This window comes from Marmota flaviventris, chromosome 10 (assembly GCF_047511675.1).
Source record: "Marmota flaviventris isolate mMarFla1 chromosome 10, mMarFla1.hap1, whole genome shotgun sequence".
NCBI lineage: Eukaryota > Metazoa > Chordata > Mammalia > Rodentia > Sciuridae > Marmota > Marmota flaviventris.
Window position 1 is genome coordinate 33934797 of NC_092507.1, and position 20479 is coordinate 33955275.

At 43.6% G+C, this 20479-nt stretch overlaps 1 protein-coding gene and 1 long non-coding RNA gene across 5 annotated transcripts; one reads left to right on the plus strand and one right to left on the minus strand.

Annotated features, from left to right (window-relative positions):
- Positions 1–3559: 3559 nt before the first annotated feature.
- LOC114094173 (uncharacterized) lies at positions 3560–10630 on the minus strand. 2 transcript variants are annotated; one of them, XR_003582987.2, is made up of 4 exons: positions 10509–10630; positions 7979–8079; positions 7212–7364; positions 3560–4927 (listed from the first exon to the last, which is right to left on the minus strand). It is a non-coding gene; the product is annotated as an uncharacterized lncRNA (long non-coding RNA). The 2 variants fall into 2 exon arrangements; XR_011708829.1 differs by lacking the exon at positions 10509–10630 and adding an exon at positions 8388–9815.
- On the plus strand, positions 10629–20135 carry Dmap1 (DNA methyltransferase 1 associated protein 1). 3 transcript variants are annotated; one of them, XM_027937163.2, is made up of 10 exons: positions 10629–11053; positions 11555–11646; positions 11895–12090; positions 17952–18110; positions 18202–18369; positions 18628–18813; positions 18976–19047; positions 19337–19409; positions 19530–19825; positions 19961–20135. In XM_027937163.2, the coding sequence occupies exons 1-10, from the start codon at positions 10949–10951 to the stop codon at positions 20078–20080; spliced, it is 1467 nt and encodes a 488-aa protein (XP_027792964.1). In that variant the 5' UTR covers positions 10629–10948; the 3' UTR covers positions 20081–20135. The 3 variants fall into 3 exon arrangements, with proteins under 3 accessions (XP_027792964.1, XP_027792965.1, XP_071473869.1); XM_027937164.2 differs by having other exon boundaries at positions 20021–20135; XM_071617768.1 differs by lacking the exon at positions 10629–11053 and having other exon boundaries at positions 11578–11646; positions 11730–12090.
- The last annotated feature ends 344 nt before the right edge of the window (positions 20136–20479 follow it).

The following is a 20479-nucleotide window of genomic DNA, read 5'->3' on the forward strand; positions in this document are numbered from 1 at the left end:
TTCAAGGCCAGCTTCAGCAATTTAGCTAGGCCCTAATAAGCAACTTAGCTAGACCCTGTCTCAAACTAAAAAAATAAAATAGGGCTGGGGATGTGACTCACATGTAACTAACCAAAAGAAACAAAACAAAACAAAAAAGATAATCATATTTTCATGTTGATTTCATTAGTAATAATAAATTAAATAGATATATATCTTAATGCTGAATCATCCTAACAATGTTAGGATAAAATCTTCTTTAGATTTGATGAATTATTCTTTTAACACACTGCTGGATTTAATGTTAACTTTTTTTTCTTTTTTTTCCCAGCACTAGGAATTGAATCCAGAGCCTTGAACATGTTAGGTAAGCACTCTATCACTGAGCTACATCCTAACCTTTTGTAAAATTTTATTTTGAGACAGTCTCGCTAAGTTGTCCAGGCTGATCTTAGACTCGGCAATTCTCCTGCCTCAGCTTCCTGAGTAGCTAGGAGTTTGGGTGTGCCCCATCATACCTGTCTTTTGTTGACATTTATTGAGGATTTTTGCTTCATTGTTCATAAATAGGATCATATATTTTTCCCATATTGCTGTTATTGTCTGGCTTTGGTTTCAGGAGACTTGTCAGTTAATACATGTTGGATGCCTTTCCATCTTCTGACTTTCTTAAATAGTTTTTATAAGATGAGAACTCTGTATTCTTCAGAGGCTTCCTATTCTTTATTAGGCTTTGGTATTGACATTGTGCAAAATTTTTCAAAAGTTGAATTGAGGGAATTTTCAACTTCTTACATGCTTTAAAGTTCACTTGAATAAATGAGGAATAATGTATTGCTTGAAGGTCAAATAGAACTAACCTATTTATAATTTTCAGCCTATTACCTTTCAAAATTGTAGCTCATTAATATCACTTCATTTTTTTTTTTTTTTTGAGCTGAGATCTTGCTATGTTTGGTCTTGAAAACTTCTGGGCTTGAAGCTAGAGAGAAAAGAGGAAAAGAAATTGGGGAAGATCTCATGAAAATCAAAGGAAGATTTGTAGAAGAAAGGGATCAACAGGTGGGAGGCAGGGAAGTCTTGGGAGTGATGTTCGCCAAATTATATTGTTACATTGTGTCCCTGTATGAATGCATAACAACAAATCCCATCATTGTGTACAACTTTAATGGACCAATAAAAACATGTGGGGGGAAAAAAAGAAAACTGGGCTCAAATTATTCTCTTGCCTCAGCCTCCCTAGTGCTGGGATTATAGGCATATGCCACCATGACTGGCTATTAATAATATTTTTTTTGTTTTTCTATAGTTATTGCTCTAGTTTGGTTCTCCAATTTTTCTTGGAACAGTTTTGACTGCTTTTTGTTTTCTAGAAAACCAAGAACTACCAATTGTAACTGAAATACAAACTGGTATTAGAACAGGCATGAGTTGGATGTTTATGTTTGGGCAGTGGAAATTCAGCTACAATTAAAAGCAGCTCTTGGCCTGTAACTAATAGATTATCACCTGCAATTGATTATCACCTGAATGAAAGATACATTGAGGGCAAAGCTTTGGGGGAACCATGGGAGGCAGAAGTAATTTGCAGACTGGGCAGCAGGGGTTCTTTTAACCATTCCGGACAAAGTGAAGAAAAGAGTGACAAGATCAGTACCCTGAAACTTCAGCTCAAGATGAATCTCAGACATTGACTTTATATATCTATGACAAAAATGATTTATCTTGTGCATTCATGGGGCTGGTTATAGCTGGAAATCAAATTCAAAGTTTGATATTGAGAATTGCTATAGTAAAATATCTGCTGAATTCACATTTCAGGTCTCTTATGTGAATGTTGGAGCGCTGACCAGAAAAGGAAGCATTTTAGATAGCTCAGACCCTACCTCCCTTGGCCCCCTCTTGCCAGAAGAAATGTCTCCTCTTCCCCTGCTGAGGGTGGTGGGTGACTTCTTACAATTGTAGTTAACAGGAGGAAGTACTGGGGGGTGGGGCTGGGAAAGCTTTCTGTTGACATTTTCTGGTAAATCAAGAATGCACCAGGACTGGGGCTGGGGATGTGTGCTCGCCTGGCATGCGCATGGCGCTGGGTTCCATCCTCAGCACCATATACAAATAAAGACGTTGTGTCTGCCAAAAAATAAAAAAATAAATATTAAAAAATTCTCTCTCTCTAAAAAAAAAAAAAATGCACGAGGATCAAAGCATTTCAGATTCAATGAAGTGAGTAAATCCCATGAAAATACATCTCAGTGATATTTCTGGAGATCCAGTGTTCTAGGCCATATCACCACGTCCCCTTCTAAGCACAAGTTAATTCATTTTACATTCTGAAAGGTATATGAAAGAAGAATAATACAAATATCATTGATTCTAAAGGACATAAGTTATTTATTGAGATGAAATCTACACAATGTAAAATTAACCATTTTAAAGTGAAAAATTCAGTGGCATTTAGTGCATTTATAAGGTTGTCATCATCCCCCCAGTTTTAATATGCCAGTGTATCCCACGATCAATGGCATATCATGGTTTTATTGACAGCATTTAAAAAAATTATTCACAGTGGAATATCAGTAGTGTACTTTACAACTGAAGACATCTTAGATTAGTTGAAATATAGTATTTGGCTGCCTTCTTGGAATTCTGAGGCAACACACCCCATATTTGGGTGTCTTATACCTGCCCATTTACCTGAAAGATAATTTCAGTTACCTGAATGGCTGCAGTTTTGAGAGGAAATCTAAGAAAAAAGTCCTCAAGTGGTCTAGGCTGCTATGTAAGCAGATATGCCAGCTGATTTCCATGACCCACACTCTAATCATGTTTAGGTCACTATTCTGATGGAACATATAGCAAACCCAAGGGAGCTGGGTGTGATGGCACAGAGACTTGGGAGCCTGAGACAGGAGGATCACAAGTTCCAGGCCAGTCTCAGCTATTTAGCGAGGTCTTCAGGAACTTAGGGAGATCCTGTCTCAAAATAAAATAAATAAATAAATAAATAAATAAAAAGGACTGGGGTTGTAGCTCAGTGGTAAAGCGTCCCTGGGTTCAATTCCTAATGTGTGTGGGGGAAGTATAGGAAGACCGCAGAAGAAGTCACTAGAATATGTGAAGAAAGCCATGTCGTCTTTAGCAAATTGCTGAACTCCTTTTGAGAAACAACTTCATCTTGCTCCTGGGCCCTCACATAGACTAAATGTCCAGGGGATTACCACATGATCTTGAAACTTAACCTGTCTGTCATAACCTGAAAACTATTTGATCTGGCACAAAGTCTCTAGTGTCTTATAGCAATTTGTCATCAAGTAGAAAGGGTACAAACGAGACCAGGACCACGATGTTCTCCTTTCCTGCTTATCCCTCAACCAACCCCTATGGGCTTAAGTGACAGAGATGGTTCAAATGAACAAAAAGAGGCAAACTCAAATAACTACTTTGAGTATAAACATACAAGTAAGTTGGGGAAAAATGGAGGAAAAAGGTCTACTGTGCAAACAGTAAGCTTACAAAGTCTGGAGTGGTTATGAAAGATCCACAGATCCCAAACCCGGAATGAACCACACGAGACACTGGCTGCAAGAGCAAGAGGCAAGTTTATTGATACACAGGCGCCTGCGGGTGCTCAGCAACACCTCAGCCGGAGCTTCGGTGAACTGGCACACCGGGCTCTGGGGCACAGATCTTTTATATGGAGCAGGGGGTTAGTTTTCAGCTTAGCACAGCAGCAGCCTTTCTATTGGTTTCCCTGAATCCAGCAGCGGGGTCACCTGGGGGGTAAACTTGTTTTTTTTTAACTTTTTGTTCTCAGAAAAACCATAAAATTGCACCCTGCTCTTTTTGGTTCCTGTTTTCTCCCTGTTTGCTCAAGTTTGGCCCTCCCGGGGTTATCTATATGGAACATCTTGTGGTTGCCATTGTGCAAGACTTGAAATGCTACGTGCAACTAGTGGGGTTTTGACATGGGGGTTGGGTAAGAAAGCTTCCTGCAGCTTCAAGGCACAGGGGTTGGATTTCCTAATGTGGGGCCTGGGTCCTTGAGGTCCTTCAGTTATAATATCAGATAAAGTACATGCCAATATAAAGATTATTATCAGAGATAAATATGGATATTTTGTAATGATACAAAGGTCCATTCACCTGGAAAACATAACAATTATAAATGTATATTTTCCTAGTAATAGAGCTTCAAAATATGTCGAGCAAAAATGGATAAAATTTTAAAAAGAGGTAGACAATTCTACAATTATAGTTGGAGATTTTAACACCCTTCTTAGCAATCAATGGAATAGTAGAAAAAAAATAATCAAGACATAAATGATATGAACTACTGTCAATCATATTGACCTAATTGACATTTATAGAACCTCATGCCAAACAATTGCAGGATACGCTTCTTTCCCCCCCAAGTACATGTGCTATGTTCACTAATGGACCATATGCTAGGCCATAAAACAAGTTTCAATAAAGTTAACAGGATTTAAATCATATGGAATAAATTCTCTGACTACAGTGGAATTAAATTAGATACCAATAATCATAAGATATCTAGAAAACTCAAATATTTGGAAATTAAGCAACATACTTCCAAATAATCATTGGCCAAAGCAATCATAAAGGAAATTAGAATGATAACAAAATTTAAAATTTGCAAGGTGCAGCTAAAGCAGTGAAATTTACAGCTTTAAATATTTATAAAGAATAAAGAATAAACTCCTTAAATTTTATAATGGAATGCTGACTTGCATCTCCAACTTTACGGTTCAATGGATTGGATAATTTTCAGTTCATGCTGGGCAGTTCCCATTAGTGTTTCATAGTCAGGCGATCAGCTTCTTCCAGAGCCCAGTTGTCAGCCAGAAGCTGGTTTTCCAAAGGTGGCAATTGTTTGCAGGTGAGATTAAGGACTTCTTCCAGAACCCTGGGTGTCTGTGCTATGATTCTCCTATTGGGTCAGAAGAAGGCAAATATTAGATCTTTGCAACAAAATACTTTCAGCATCATTGGATGTGTTCTATAACCAGGCCCAACTAGGAGCACAGCTTACATTCTAACCCAGACCTCCCATAGAGCTCCTTTGGAGCCAAGTCCCTTTCAAAACTTACCAGTCACTGGATAAAAAGGCAGAGCATGAACAAAGGTACCGTACAGCCTGCAAGCCCAAAGATACCCACCAACCTTTGCAACTCTTTCTTCATGGTGGGTGGTACAAGGTGTAGCACCCTCTCTCTTACTTTAGTACATATTTATTAAGTTAGTTTGGAAAGCAAAAGCATTCCCTTTAACAAAGAAGTTTATAAGGGAAATCAGACTAGAAGGACTGGCTCATCAAGTGAAAATACAAGATGAAAAAGACAGACAAAGTTACCCATTTGTTTGTGGTGGAGAAACAGCAATTTTCTCGCATACTTATCCTATCTAAAGATCATATGTTGTCAGAAGTCAGCACTGCAAAAGTCAGGAATAACGTTGTCTTTGTTAGGGAGTCAGTAATCAAATTGGAAACGCTTATAAGTTTTCATTATCTGGGATTTAGGATGAGTCAGTATGGCACTTGGTTTTGGGTTCAAGGGCTGGGGAGTACAGGGATTGAACTCAGAGACACTCTACCACTGAACCACATCCCAGCCCTTTTTGTTTTGTTTTTGTTTTTGTTGTAGATAGACACAATATCTTTATTTAATTAATTAATTTATTTATATGTGTGCTGAGGATCAAACCCAGTGCCTCACATGAGCTACAGTCCCAGCCCGCTTTTTGTTTTTTGAGACAGGGTTTCTCTGAGTTGCTGAGGCTGGCCTTGAATTGTGATCCTCTACCCTCAGCCTCTGAAGGACCTGAGATTACAGGCCTGTACCACCTTACCAGGCAAGAGACTTTTGAATATTTTCAGCTTGGAACAACTATGAATAATACCATTCTGATGTTTTGTTTATGTCTTTGGTGAACATGAGCATTTCTCTTGAGAACTTACCCAGGAGCAGAACTGCTGTGACAGCACGTTTATGTATATTTAACTTTAGTAAATAATGTCAAATGATGTTCCTATGTGGTCATAATAATTTAATTTCCATCAATAATATAGAGGAGTTATGCTGCACCATATCTTCACCAAAATTTTGTATTGTCAGTTTTTTGTTTTACTTTAGCCATACTTGCGGGGAAAATGCAAACTACCAATATTGAAATGAAGAGGAACTAGGACAATAAATATTAAAGAAATTGAAGTGACAAAGACTCTCTTCATCTAAAAAACCAAAACAAAAAAAGTTTTGGTTTTTTAGATGAAGAGAGTGCACCACTGTGCTTGGCTAAATAGCATAATCTTGACTCTAAAATTAGATAAAGATAGTTATAAGTAAATAAAAGTATAAGTCCATTTCACTTATGAATAGGTTATTTAAAAATTCTAAATAAAATATTAGCTACCTGAAGCCAAGATGCATTGTGATCAGATGGATTTCATTCTGTGAATGTAACATCAGAAAATCTGTCAACTCACTTCATTAATAGACTAAAGGAGATAATTCATATGAATATATCAATTAATAAAAAATTTTGCTAGCTTATCACCTATTTATGACTAGAGGATAAACAATTATTAGAAAACTGAGTTGATTGTGGTAGCATACACCTGTAATCCCAGAAGCTTTGGAGGCCCAGGCAGGAGGATCACAAGTTTGAGGCCAGCTTTGGCAATGTAGTGAGACCCTATCTTGAAATAAAGAAATAAAAAGGGCTGGGTGTGGTGGTACACGCCTATAATCCTAGCAGCTCAGGAGGCTGAGGCAGGAGGATCTGAGTTCAAAGCCAGCCTCAGCAATGGTGAGGAGCTAAGCAACTCAGTGAGACCCTTTCTCGAAATAAAATACAAAATAGGGCTTGGGGATATGGTTCAGTGGCCAAGTGTCCCTGAGTTCAATCGCTGGCATAAATAAATAAATAAATACATACATACATACATACATAAATACATAAATACATAAATAAAATAAAATAAAATAAAAGGACTGGCGATGTGACTCAGTGGTAAGGTGTCCCTGGGTTCAATTTCCAGTCAAAAAGAAAAGATGCAGGAAAAAAAAAAAGCAAAAAGAAAGATAAACTTTAAGTACACTCCCTTTAAAATCAGGAATAAGACAAGGATTCCCACTACCACAGCTGCTGTTTGCCTATTTCTGTGACCCTGGCCAATGCTAAAAGAAGAAGAAATAAGTGTTTAGGCTTACTTCATTATTTGCAGATGACATGATGGAATCCACCGCTGCCTTAGTCGTTTCCCAAATGTTTCCCAGAGAGTCCTGGTCTCCTCACTGCGGCCCAGTCCATGCTCCACAGCCCTGCTGGGTCTGTCTTCCTTCTCTCTTTTCCTTCCTTCTTTCCTTTTATTATAAAAGAAATACACATTCATTATAAGATGTATAGAAAATACCTATAGGCAAAAGGGAGAATATATAAAGTGCCTAAATAGAAACTACCAATGGTATAATTTTGGCTTCTCTTTTCCGATTTTTTTTTCTCTACATAGACACACTTATAAAAGGGAGAGAACATAAACTCTCTGAAGGCAGTAATGAAGTTTGCCTTCTTTACTGCTACATATCCAAGGCCTAGTATAGTGCCTGGCATATGAGAGTATATATGTAAATGGCATACAATAAGTACCAAACAAATATTTGTTGAATGAATTTATGAACAAAAATGAAAACACATTTCTACCAACAGCATATGCTAATGTCTATTTCATCTATATCTTGGACAAGAATGGGTATCGCAGTTATTTAAAAGTTTTACCTATCTGATAGACAACAAAATAGTACCCCTTTGTGGTTTTAAAATCTTAATTTCTTTGATTACTAGTGAGGCTTAACACTTACCCATATGTTCATTAGCTATTGTACTATTTCTACAACTTCCTCTAATGCTCTTGGCGCATTTTAAAAATTGGAACATTTGTCCTTATCTTGTTAGTGTGGAAATGTGCTCTATTACTAACCTGATAAAGTTCAAATCAGATCTCCATTACTCCATGTATGACTGCCTCCTTTTCCCCATAGTGTCTTTCTGAGGAGCTTCTCCAAATAGGGCACACTTTCACTTAAAAAAAAAAAACAAAACAGAATTCTTTTTAAACTTTATTTTATTTACTTATTTTTTTATGTGGTGCTGAGGATGGAATCCAGTGCCTCACATGTGCTAGGCAAGGCTCTGCCACTGAGTCACAACCCCAGCCCACACACTTTCCATTTTTCAAATGAAGAAACAAGCTCTGAGAAATAGTTCAGGTTCAGAAGATGAGACCCAATGCATCCTTAAGGAGCTTGTAGTCTTGGTGAAGAGAAGGGAGGATGTCATATGGTCCTTACAGTAAAACTCAACTCCTTGCCATGGCCCACAATGCCTACCTCTGATCTCAGCTCTTCCTGTGCTCCCCCTCTCTCGAAAGACACACCATACTGGGTGTTAGTCAGGTTTCCATTGATGTGACAAAATCCTGAGATAAACAACTTAAAGGAGGAAAAGTTCATTCTGGATCTCAGTTTCAGCCCCTGGTTGATTTGCCTTATTGATTTTGAGCCTGTGGTAGAACATTGTGGTAGGAATGGGTGATGGAGGAGGCCTTTTATCTCATGACAACCAGAAAGCAGAGAGGAGGAACAGGGAGAGACAGGGGTGCGGAAGGGGGCTAGGATCCAAATATTCCCTTCAAGGGCATGTTCCCAATGACCTAATTTCCTTCCAGTAGGTCCCACCTCCTGAAGTTTCTATCACCTTCCAATAAGGCTAGGGACAAAGACTTTACCATATGGGCCTTTGTGGGGACATTTAAGATCCAAACCATAACACCTTATCTATTTCCCTTAAAAAATAGGGCACCTTCTGTTTTAGGAAATTTGCACTTGCTTTTCTTCCTGCCTGAAACATTCCTTCTCCAGATATCGTGGCTATTTCTATTGTTTCAATCCTAGTTCAGATTTTGACTCCCTGGAGAAACATTCCCTGACCACACTATTCCATGCTATTACTCTTTTATTTCCTTCACAGCTCTTATCACGATCAAAAGTTACATAATGGATTTTATTGTTTATATTCTCTTTGCCCACAAAATAAAACCTCCACAGGAAATATTTCTATCTCATTCACCTATTGCATCCCCAAGTCCAAGAACTGTGCCTGGCACACATACTAATTTACATATTAGCATCACTGTCTTACATAATTAATTAAACAAATACTGACACAATTAATTAACTATAAGTAAGGTCAAGTGCTTAAGGCAGAGGCACAAGTCTCATTCCCAGTGCTTTACTTCTGGCTCCAAGGACCATTCCTTTACCCTGAGGGCAATTTTTGCTGCAAGACCTAGGTTCCCCCCAGAAACTGGAATTCAGTAGATCCAGCCAGGAATCAGTCAGGAACAGGACAAGGTTTGTACTTCCAGGCATAGTTCTCCAGAGTTTTGGGCTTAGGCTGCAGTGGTTGTATCCCCTTCTCCTGTTCAGATGATAGGATGCAACATTTATATCTAACTTGTATAGATCCTCTAGTACTTGTGGGGATCTTTGGCAGGTCTTAGCTTATGGTCTCAATGCCTTAACAAGCCCCAATTTATGCCCCACACTAATTGCCCATGTATCCTCCATGTTGGCAGGTGATTTGCAGAGGCTGAAGCTGGGAGCTGCTTCCTCTGTCACTTCTGCTCTTCCTCAGGACCTCCTGTTTCTTTCTCCAGGGATGTCAGCAGATTTCTTCCTTTTGGGGATACTTCTTCCAGTAGCTCCCTACTTGAAGCTGTGTTTTGAGCCTCTTTGTAACTCAAAATAGTGCAGCTAGCTCCAGGAATCTGGGTTCAAGAAAAGCCCCAGAGGCCCCAAACTCAAAGCCACTTCCATCACAGGAGGTGCAAGTAAGGGTCCAGACTCCATCTTGGTAGCCACCCAGGGCTGCTTGGCCTGTCTAGTTTATCTCTTTGATGCCAAATTTAACACAGGTACACGTTAATATTTAATAAACAAAGGCAATTACTATCACTAATTCATTTAATTAAAAATGTCCCAGGCACTGAGCTGATATTTTACATGGATTATTAGTATTTCACTTAGGCGGGTATTACTACAATTTTCATTTTGTAAATTAAGAAACAGGTTAAGCCAGGCGCAGTAGCGCACGCCTGTAATCCCAGTGGCTGGGAGGCTGAGGCAGGAGGATCGCGAGTTCAAAGCCAATTTCAGCAATGGCGAGGGCTAAGCAACTCAGTGAAACCCTGCCTCTAAATAAAATACAAAATAGGGCTGGGGATGTGGCTCAGTAGTCGAGTGCCCTTGAGTTCAATCCCTGGTTACCGTCCCCGCCCGCCCCCCTCAAAAAAAAAAAAAAGGGAAGAGGAAAAAAAAAAGGAAACAGGTTAAGATAAATTGACTTCCTAACGTCACAAGGCTGTGAGCTTTTCTTTTTCTTTTTTTTTCCACTCCCCGAGATGCAATGGAGCAACACAGAAGGCAAAAGCCGGAAACCGGGCGGCATACCATCTTGAGTGGGGTCGCGGGAGGACAGGACTGTGATAAACTCCGCGCGGTTAGTAGCTTTCACACTGGGTTGCTAGCCGGCTCCGTTTCCTCCAAGCACAGACCGGAAGTGTTTCTGTCGGCTGTGTTTCTAACGTGCACAACCGGAAGTTTCTGCCCGAGGCTTTGCGGTGTTAGGGGAGCGGCGCAGGGAAACGCAGCTGGCAGACCCAGGTGTGGAGGAGCAGGGTGAGGAACAAGGAGGTGAATGAGGCTGTTACGGACACCCAAGCAACGGGACATACGCAGACCCCCGACCTGACTGGGACCGCTTTCCTTGCCGCCCTCCTCTTCACCCCGCCCCCACTTGGGTCCGGAGTGGACCCGCCCCCTGGCCTGAACGTGGTCTCTCAGGCACTGACCCTTGACCTAGGGGGTGCTCCCCCAATCTCTCAGGCGTGATGGCTACGGGTGCGGATGTACGGGATATTCTAGAACTCGGGGGTCCAGAGGGTGATGCAGCCTCCGGGACCATCAGCAAGAAAGACATTATCAACCCGGACAAGGTAACAGGTGTATCAGAAAGCATGGGGGTAATGAGGAGTGAGGGGGTGACGACGGGAGAGGTGGTGGAGTGGTACACTTCTAGTGAGATGCACGATAGAAAGGTGTGACATTATGGTACAGAGAAAGTATCATCCTCCATAAGATGGATGATGGAGAGGTGGGACACTGTGGGAGTGGAGGGGACCAAGAGATGAGAGGACAAAAGAGAGAAAATTATTGGGGGTGGAGACCAAGATGTTGTGTTATTAGTCTGAGAGATGGGGAGAGGATCTTCAATTTTGACATATCAAGGCTCTATTAGATGAGGGAGGAAAGGGGAATGATCTGCTCAGACTGGGTACACTCCAGAAAGTGGATTTCTGTGCCTTTAAAGTGTGTCATCATAATGTTAGTATGTGTGTAACTGTTCTTGTGATGGTTTGTTCAGGGATTGTGCTGAGCTAAAGAATTTTAGGGAAAGGAGGTCTAGGTTGTGGTTCCTTCCTTGTTTTCTTCCTCAGAAAAAGTCCAAGAAGTCCTCTGAGACACTAACCTTCAAGAGGCCTGAGGGCATGCACCGGGAAGTTTATGCCCTGCTCTACTCTGATAAGAAGCAAGTATTTGGAATCCCCAATTCCCATTCTCTGGCCCCTGACCTAACCACCATATCCCTGACTCCTGGTTTTTTTCTTCCAGTTCTCTCCTTACCTTCCCTCTTCAGTCAGGGCTCCTGCTTGCTGAGCAGGATGTGAGAGGACCTCAGATGTCTTAATCTAGGACATGACTTCCTTGCTCAAGGGTAAATCAGCTCCTAGAGCCCTTCTGATTCTAACCTTACACCTCCCTAAATCCTGCTGCCAGGGATGCACCCCCACTGTTACCCAGTGACACTGGTCAGGGCTACCGCACAGTGAAAGCCAAGTTGGGCTCCAAGAAGGTGCGACCCTGGAAGTGGATGCCATTCACTAACCCAGCCCGAAAGGATGGAGCTATGTTTTTCCACTGGCGACGGGCAGCAGAGGAAGGCAAGGACTACCCTTTCGCCAGGTTCAATAAGGTGAGCTACACCGTTTGGACACAGGCCGATGCTGCCCACCTACTCTGAGCCATATGTATGAGCTCTCTTGTCTCCTAGGGTTGGCTCTAGATGTATGCTTGGTCCAGCCATGGTTACCCACTCAGTCCTCATGTCAAATAAATGCTAAATGGGATTCTATAGGTCTTTTCTGCCCATGAGATCCTATCCTTCCCTGAAACAACTTTGTTTCTTGGTGACTTCTCTTAGCCTTTCAAATCCTTCTGTTTCTCAGAGCTGTAGCCTACATGTTTTTTCACTCTGTGTTTTCTCTCTAGTGTGTCTATAGATGTCACTTACTGACAGATCTTTCAGAATGCCCCATAGGTACATCACATCAAATTGGTACCCCTGAGCAAAACTCATTTCCATTTTCTGCCCCCAAATCCGTTCCCCATCTCACTGAATGGCACTAGTATCCACCCACTTGGGAATCATACTTGACAGCCTTCTCCCTTAGGTCTCAACAGCAGGACAAAGAGATAGCACGAGAAGGCAGTTAACAATCATCTAAGGAAATAAAATAAGTTGGATTCTTTCAGTTAAAAGAATCCAACTTATTTTATATCACATCAATAAAATGAAACCAGGATATAAATGAATATGAAATGAGATGCAGAATGAACATCTAGGTGTAGGGGAGGCCTACGTTTAGATAGGGTGGTCATGGAGGGCCTCTCTGAGAAGGTGACATTTGAACTAGACTGTTGTGATACATCATCGAGTCCTGCTGATTGTTTCCACAGTAAATCATATTTCTGCCAATATTCTCCATCCTCTCTGCCAGCATTCTAATCCAAATTGAATTATCTCTGGTTTGGATAATTAAGATTCAGCCAGAGCAGGACCTTATCCAGACTTACCCAGCCAGTAAGAGGTAGAGCTAGATTAGATTGGAATTCCTGTCCAAGACTTAGCCACTGTACAGTGAGGCCTCACAGGTGTTCTTGCTTGGAACACCCTTTCCTCTCAGTCCAGTATATCCAACTGTACTTGGACACCTTCCCCTGGATGGCTCACAGATTTCTCAGACTGAGCATGGCCACATGTGAATCCATCACTCCCCACATCCCAAACCAGGTTTTCCTCCATTTCATCATCATCCCTAAGCCAGTGAAGGAGAGACAGGAGATATAAGGCTGGGGAGGAACAGCCATAAGGCAAGGCCTCTGACAGAGTGGGAGGGAGGTGGGATGAGACAGGTTGAGGTGAAGACAAAATAATGTTCACTTTGTGTTTAGTAAATACTGCACCATGCCAAGTTGAGGTCTAACAATTGAGGGCACAAAAATGCAGTGGCATAAGCCTGTAATCCCAACCGCTCCGGGAGGCTGTGACAGGAGAATCAAGAGTTTAAGGCCAGCCTCAGCCATGGTGAGGCACTAAACAACTCAGTGAGACCCTGTCTCTAAATAAAATACAAAATAGGGCTGGGGATGTGGCTCAGTGGTCAAGTGCCCCTGAGTTCAATCCCTGGTACCAAACAAACAAACAAAAACCTCATATTGTTAGGATGGTGGGGGTAGGGGTAGAGGCAATCACAATCTGGTGGGATACATGCAATATTGGGAGGGCCTGATGATCATGGAAGTTTTCTGGAGTTGTTAAAGAGTCTGAGTTTTCATGAAGGATGTCACCAGGTGGTATTAGGAAAGGCATGTAATAATTTTTTTGGGCAAAGGGAATAGCATGAGCAAAACTATAAAAGATCAATTAAAAAATTGTTGATGGTCTTTATTTTATTGATTTATTTGTTTATATGCAGTGTTGAGAATTGAACCCAGTGCCTCACACATGCGAGTCAAGCCCTCTACCACTGAGCCACAACCCCAGCCCCATAAAATGATAATTTTAAAGGGTCATGTGTATGGGATACTGTGGGCATTTCCATGCTGATGAATCCTAAAACCCAAGGTGGGGCATGGTGGGAGATGCCAAAAACCCAAGGTGGGGCATGGTGGGAGATGCCACCCAAGCAGTGAATAGCATCCAGGTCAGGTAAGGCCTTGGCATCCAGGCTCAAGAATTTGGCTTTACTCTAGTGTCATTGGGTAAACATGGACAGATTTTAAGCAGAACAGTGTCAAGATCAGATTTGAGTTTTGGGTGACTACAGGGCCAGAGAATGAAGCCAGAGTTAAATGAATTAATGATCTTCTCCAGTAATCCTTCTCACCATGGATCCCATCTCACTCAGTGGCTCCCTGTCCACTCCCTTGCTTAGGCCAGAAACCTGGGTGGCATCTCCCTGGCCCTACACGCTCAAGCCCTGTGGTTTGTATCTCCTGAAGCCTCTTGATCTGCGCCCTTCTCACTGCTTTCCTGAAGCAGCTCAGGCCTTTCTACCTCCCACCTGCATTACAGCTGGTCCCTAGACTCTTGTTTATCCTCTCTGTCCTCATTGCTGTTGGGGTGATCTTTGATAGAAGAACTATGACCTTTTGTTTTCCTTAAAACTAACTCTGCTGGTTCCTATCACCTTCAGGACAATTTTAGACTCTGTAGCAGGGCTTGTAGCTGGCTTCTGCTAATTTGCCAGGCTCTTTTTGCATCTCTCCATTTCAGCATTTGTTTCTCAACATGTTCTCTCTGTCAGGCCCATGCACATTATGCTGTTTTTCTCTGTATTGCCCACTCTACTTAGGATTCTTTTCCCATTTCCCCTTACTAGTTCACTTCTTTTTAACTTTTTTTTTTTTTTTTTGTGATACTAGTGATTGAGCCCAGCAGCACTCAGCCATTGAGCTACATCTTCATCCTTTTTTTTTTTTTAGATAAATATCCCAGCCATATGTGTGTGTGTGTGTATTTATATATATATATATATATTTATTTATTTATTTATATTTATTTATGTATTTATTTTTATGTGGTGCTGAGACTTGAACCCAGGGCCTCACATCTGCAAGGCAAGAGCTCTACCACTGAGCTATAGCCCCAGCCCAATCCCCAGCCCTTTTTATTTTTTATTTTAAGACAAGGTTTCACTAAGATGCCAAGGCTATCCTCAAACTGGTGATCCTCCTGCCTTAGCCTCCCAAGTCATTGGGATTATAGGGATGTGCCACTAAGCTCAGCTCTAATTAATATCTTTTTTTTTTTTTTCTTACAGTACTGGGGATTATACCCAGGGGAACAACCAGTGAACCACATTCCCAGTACCCCCAACCTTTTTAAAAAATTTCAAGGCAGGGTCTTGCTAAGTTGCCCAAACTGACCTTGCATTTTCAGTCCTCCTGCCTCAGCCTCCTGAATTGCTGGTATCAGGTGTGCACCATTATTCCTGGCACACTTTTACTTAACCTTAAACGAGCCCTAATTTATCTCTTCTCTGTCCAACTCTTGTCCCCATGTTGGACCCAGTGTCCCTTATTAGCACAGTAGGCATTCCTTTGTCGTCAGATTCACCACTACTAAAATAATTTTTTTTTTTCAGCTCAACTCTGAGCTCTGAGAGGTGAAGACCACTTCACCTCATATTCTTATTTAACACTATGTTTCTGACATAGGTGAGACAGGCCCATGATATTTGTTGAATGAATAGATAAATGGTATACCTTACTTCACTGTGAGTGCCTCAAGAACAGGATTGGCTATGCTGTTACTATGTTTTTAGGCTTTTTAAAATTAAATGCACAGAAGGGATACATAACCAAGCCTGGGAAACCAGAGAGACTCCAGAGAAGATAATGCCTGAAGGAGATTAAAAGGATGAAAATGTTACAGGCAGAAGAAATGTGGAAGTGAAAAGGCATATCAGCCAATAACAAAGGCAGAGGGGAAGGATCTGCTATGTTCCAGAAACTGCTGGTCATTTGGCTGGAACTTAGGGTCTGTGAAGGACAGGTCATTCACTCATGTGTTCATTGACTGATTCAGTAGATATTCACTGGTACCTAATGGTGGAAATTAACTAAATAATCCTTGCTCTTGAGGGGTTTGTAAATTATCTAGAAGAAACTTTCTTTTTTACTATAAGCACCTCAGTTTTGCTGAGGCTAGTTTTGGACTTGTAATCCTCCTGCCTCAGTCTCCCAAGATCTTGGGATTATAGGCATGTTGCCACTGTGCCTAGCCCTTTTTTTATCTTTATTTTTTGGTACCAGGGATTTATCCAGGGGTGCTTAACTACTGAGCCACATCCCCAACCCTTTTTTATTTTTTTGAGGTGGGGAGTACTAGGGATTGAACTCAGGAGCAGTCAACCACTGAGCCACATCCCCAGTCCTATTTTATGTTTTATTTAGAGACAGGGTTCTCACTGAGTTGCTCAGCACTTCACTTTTGTTGAGGCTGACTTTGAACTTGTGATCTCCCTGCCTCAGTCTTCTGAGCTGCTGGGATTATAGGCATGTGCCACTGCATCCAGCCCTTTTTTGTTTTTGAGACAGGGTTTCACTGAGATGCTTAGGACCTTGCTAAGTTTCTGAGGCTGGCTTTGAACTTGTGATCCTCCTGCCTCAGCCTCCCCAGCCACTGGGATTACAGGCATGTGCCACTGTGCTCAGCTGAAGGCACTTTATTTTGAAGGTGGGAGGCTTAGTGGGTAATGTGGTAAGATCCATTGTTCTAGAACCATGCATCTCAAATTATCTGTGGTGAAGGACATACTTCTGTTTTATTTTCAATCCATCAAAGACTGATAAAGATAAAAAAGATAATACAAGTTTCTTCGTATTAAATTAACCAGCACAGTTAGGTTTTCCGTGTTTCTGCTCAGTTGCTATTTTCACCGTAGACTAGAGAGGACTATACTGCCCTTTCAGTAGCACTGTTCACAAAAGTCAATTTTGACTGCAGAGGGAGAGTTGATTGGCAGAGGTTTGAACGGGGATAAAGAGAGATCAATGGAAAGCTATTTTTCTGAGCCAGACAAGTGATGGTGCTGGCCTGTCCCAGGAGCCAGACAAGTGATGGTGCTGGCCTATCCCAGGATGTGGCAGTGGAGATAGAGAGGGATTTTGGAGGCAAAGCCACAGATTTATTAAGAGGTAGAAATTTAAAGATGCCGGCCAGGTTTCTGGCTTGGGCAACTGGATTGGATGAGGGTGACACTGACTTAGGCCTGGATTAGTGATGTCAGTTTGAGAGGGGTGATGAGTTAGTACTGAGATGTTAAGTTGAATCCAGAGGAACAGCATGAAACCTCCAATAGAAAGTGTCCCAGAGGCAATTGGAGACAACTGTGTTGTTAATTAAGCAAAAGAAAAACTTCCCCAGTCCAGTCTAGCATTGAGTCAGTCCTTGGGTCTCTGACTGAGAAACTCAGCTTGTGCTGGTACTATTTGTCTCTAGAGGAGACGTGAGGAGTGGGGTGTGGGATGGTGGACCAAGGGGCAGTTGCAGAGTTGTATATATTGGGACTAGGTTCAGGCCCTGTCTCTAGATGCTTGACTTTGGAGAACTCAGGGGAGTGGCAGATCCCACTATCACCACTTGGTGGCAATAGTGCTTCAGACAAAGTTGCATGGCCATTTCTCAGTCTGATGGGTGTATTTAGCCATCTGCCTGGCTCCAGAGTTGACCTTTGGACTCCACGGAAGTGCTTACAAGTGGTCCCCTCACCTTTACTATGGGGGCAGGAGCAGTATCCTGTTAACACAGGCTCTGAAGCTGAAGACGGTACATCAACAGGCCACAGCCCAGAGGCTGCTATGGTTCTGGTCAAGCAGATAGGTGCTTTCCTCACTCTAGGCTGGCCTCTGCCAGGGGCACAGACAGAGGATTTGCCCTGGTCCCCCTCAGAGACTATCAGTAAACAGGAAGGGCTCTGATGATGGGGCTGGAGCCTGCTGGATACGACCTGATGTGGGTATTTTTCCACTGTCCCTCTGTGTCAGTAGACTGTGCAGGTGCCTGTGTATTCAGAGCAGGAGTACCAGCTCTATCTCCATGATGATGCTTGGACTAAGGCAGAAACTGACCACCTCTTTGACCTAAGCCGCCGTTTTGACCTGCGTTTTGTAGTTATCCACGACCGGTATGACCACCAGCAGTTCAAGGTGAGTTGGTATAAGCATGTGCTTGTGTGCCCACCCCTGGGCCTACCCTTCCTTCATGCTCAATTATCCCCCTGTGTATCTTGGTTTTCAGAAGCGTTCTGTGGAGGACCTGAAGGAGCGGTACTACCACATCTGTGCTAAGCTTGCCAATGTACGGGCTGTGCCAGGCACAGACCTCAAGATACCAGTATTTGATGCTGGGCATGAACGACGGCGGAAGGAACAGCTGGAGCGTCTCTACAACCGGACCCCAGAGCAGGTCAGCTGTGAGCCCCACTGCCTCTCCTCTAAGCCCTACACCCCTTGCTCATTGCCTCCATCCTGTAAACTCTTACCACCCTCACCCCTAGTTTCCCACCTCCAGCCCATTCCTGCTGCTTCCTAGACATCTCCCTGCTCTCCTTCACTTCCATCTAGTCCTTTCCCTCTGAGATAATCCAGCACCCTTCGCCTCCCTGTCCACTCATTCTCCAGATTGCCCTCACACGCTTTTCAGCATCTCTTCTCCCTTTTCTAGGTGGCAGAGGAGGAGTACCTGCTACAGGAGCTGCGCAAGATTGAGGCCCGGAAGAAGGAACGGGAGAAACGCAGCCAGGACCTACAGAAGCTGATCACAGCAGCTGACACCACTGCAGAACAGCGGCGCACTGAACGCAAGGCCCCCAAGAAGAAGCTACCCCAGAAAAAGGAGGCCGAGAAGCCGGTGTGGAGCCTGAACCAGCCCAGCTTGGGGTGGAGGGGTCCTGCGCCAAGTGGCCCCACTCAAGTGGGGAGCTCTGAGAGCACACAGAGCTGGTGGGGTGCTGGGAATGACTCTGGGCTCATTCCCCCCGTGACACCTTGGTCTTCATAACTCCTTCCCCAGGCTGTTCCTGAGACTGCAGGGATCAAGTTTCCAGACTTCAAGTCTGCAGGGGTCACACTGCGAAGCCAGAGGGTATGTGAGTTATCTCCTTTAGTTTGTCTGGGCTCTGGGTTCCTGTTGGCCTGAGTGCTGCAGCCAGTAAGAAGGGTGGCTGTAGATAGAGATGGCCTCATCAGGATCACAGAGGGATGTAGACAGTCTAAGGTCAGAGCTTTCACTATATTCCACTTCTAGGCTGTTTCCTTCTCTGGCCCATAGCTACCTCCAGGAGGCACCTTCCCCCCAACCCCACTATCTTTGGGTCCTTTCAACCCCTAAACCTCTTGTTGGGCAGAGGGCTTAGCTGCCTGGGTCATTGCAGATGAAGCTGCCCAGCTCTGTGGGTCAGAAGAAGATCAAGGCCCTGGAACAGATGTTGCTGGAGCTTGGTGTGGGTGAGTGTGGTACTGAGCCCCACAGGACCTACCCACTGGAGGCTGTGGATGAAGGCTGGACAGGGGGTGGGCAGTTTGTTACAGGCCTTTAGCTACAGTCTGGCTCTGCTTTGCCTGCAGAGCTGAGCCCCACCCCCACGGAGGAGCTGGTACATATGTTCAATGAGCTGCGCAGTGACCTGGTGTTGCTCTATGAGCTCAAGCAGGCCTGCGCCAACTGCGAGTATGAGCTACAGATGCTGCGGCACCGGCATGAGGCACTGGCCCGGGCAGGCGTGCTGGGGGGCCCCACCACACCAGCAGTGGGGCCAGTCCCAGCCTCTGCTGAGTCAGCAGTGTCTGAACCTGGACTTGGCCCTGACCCCACTAAGGACACCATCATTGATGTGGTGGGTGCACCTCTCACACCCAATTCGGTAAGAGCCTGGATGGGCTGGGGGAATGTGCCCTGACCCTATTCCCTCTAGCGCCTGCAGGGGAACTATTGCCTCTTTGAGGGTCTATGGCGGAGGGCAGGAGTGGGTTGACCGGTGGGCATTATCTTCCCTGAGAGTGAAACACACACCAGGCCTTGGGGACGACTGACCTCAGCACCTCCTGTGTCTCCTCAGAGGAAGCGACGGGAATCGGCCTCCAGCTCATCTTCTGTGAAGAAAGCCAAGAAGCCGTGAGAGGCCACCCGGAGTGTGGGTGGTGCTGTGGTGTAAATAGAGCTGCTAACTTAGACTGGGCTGCCTCTGCCTCCTTTCCTGCATTTCTGATGCCCCTGGCTGGGAGGGTTAGCCAGGCAGGGGCTCAGCACTGCCACTTCCCAAAGGTAGTAGTGTTTGCCTGTGCTCAGGTCTTTGGTGGCTTCCTTGGCCTCTAACCCCCTGACAACTGCCCCACACCCCTGCACCTTAAACACCTGTGGTCTTACACTCAAGATGGCCTCACACACAGCAGTGGCTTCAAATACCAGCAGCTTTGAATACAGCCTCATGCTCGGACAGTCTTCACACCCCAAGGCCTGTTTATCTTCAGTGAGGGTATTATAGGGGCTGCAGTGACTGTGGGCTGTACACACCAGT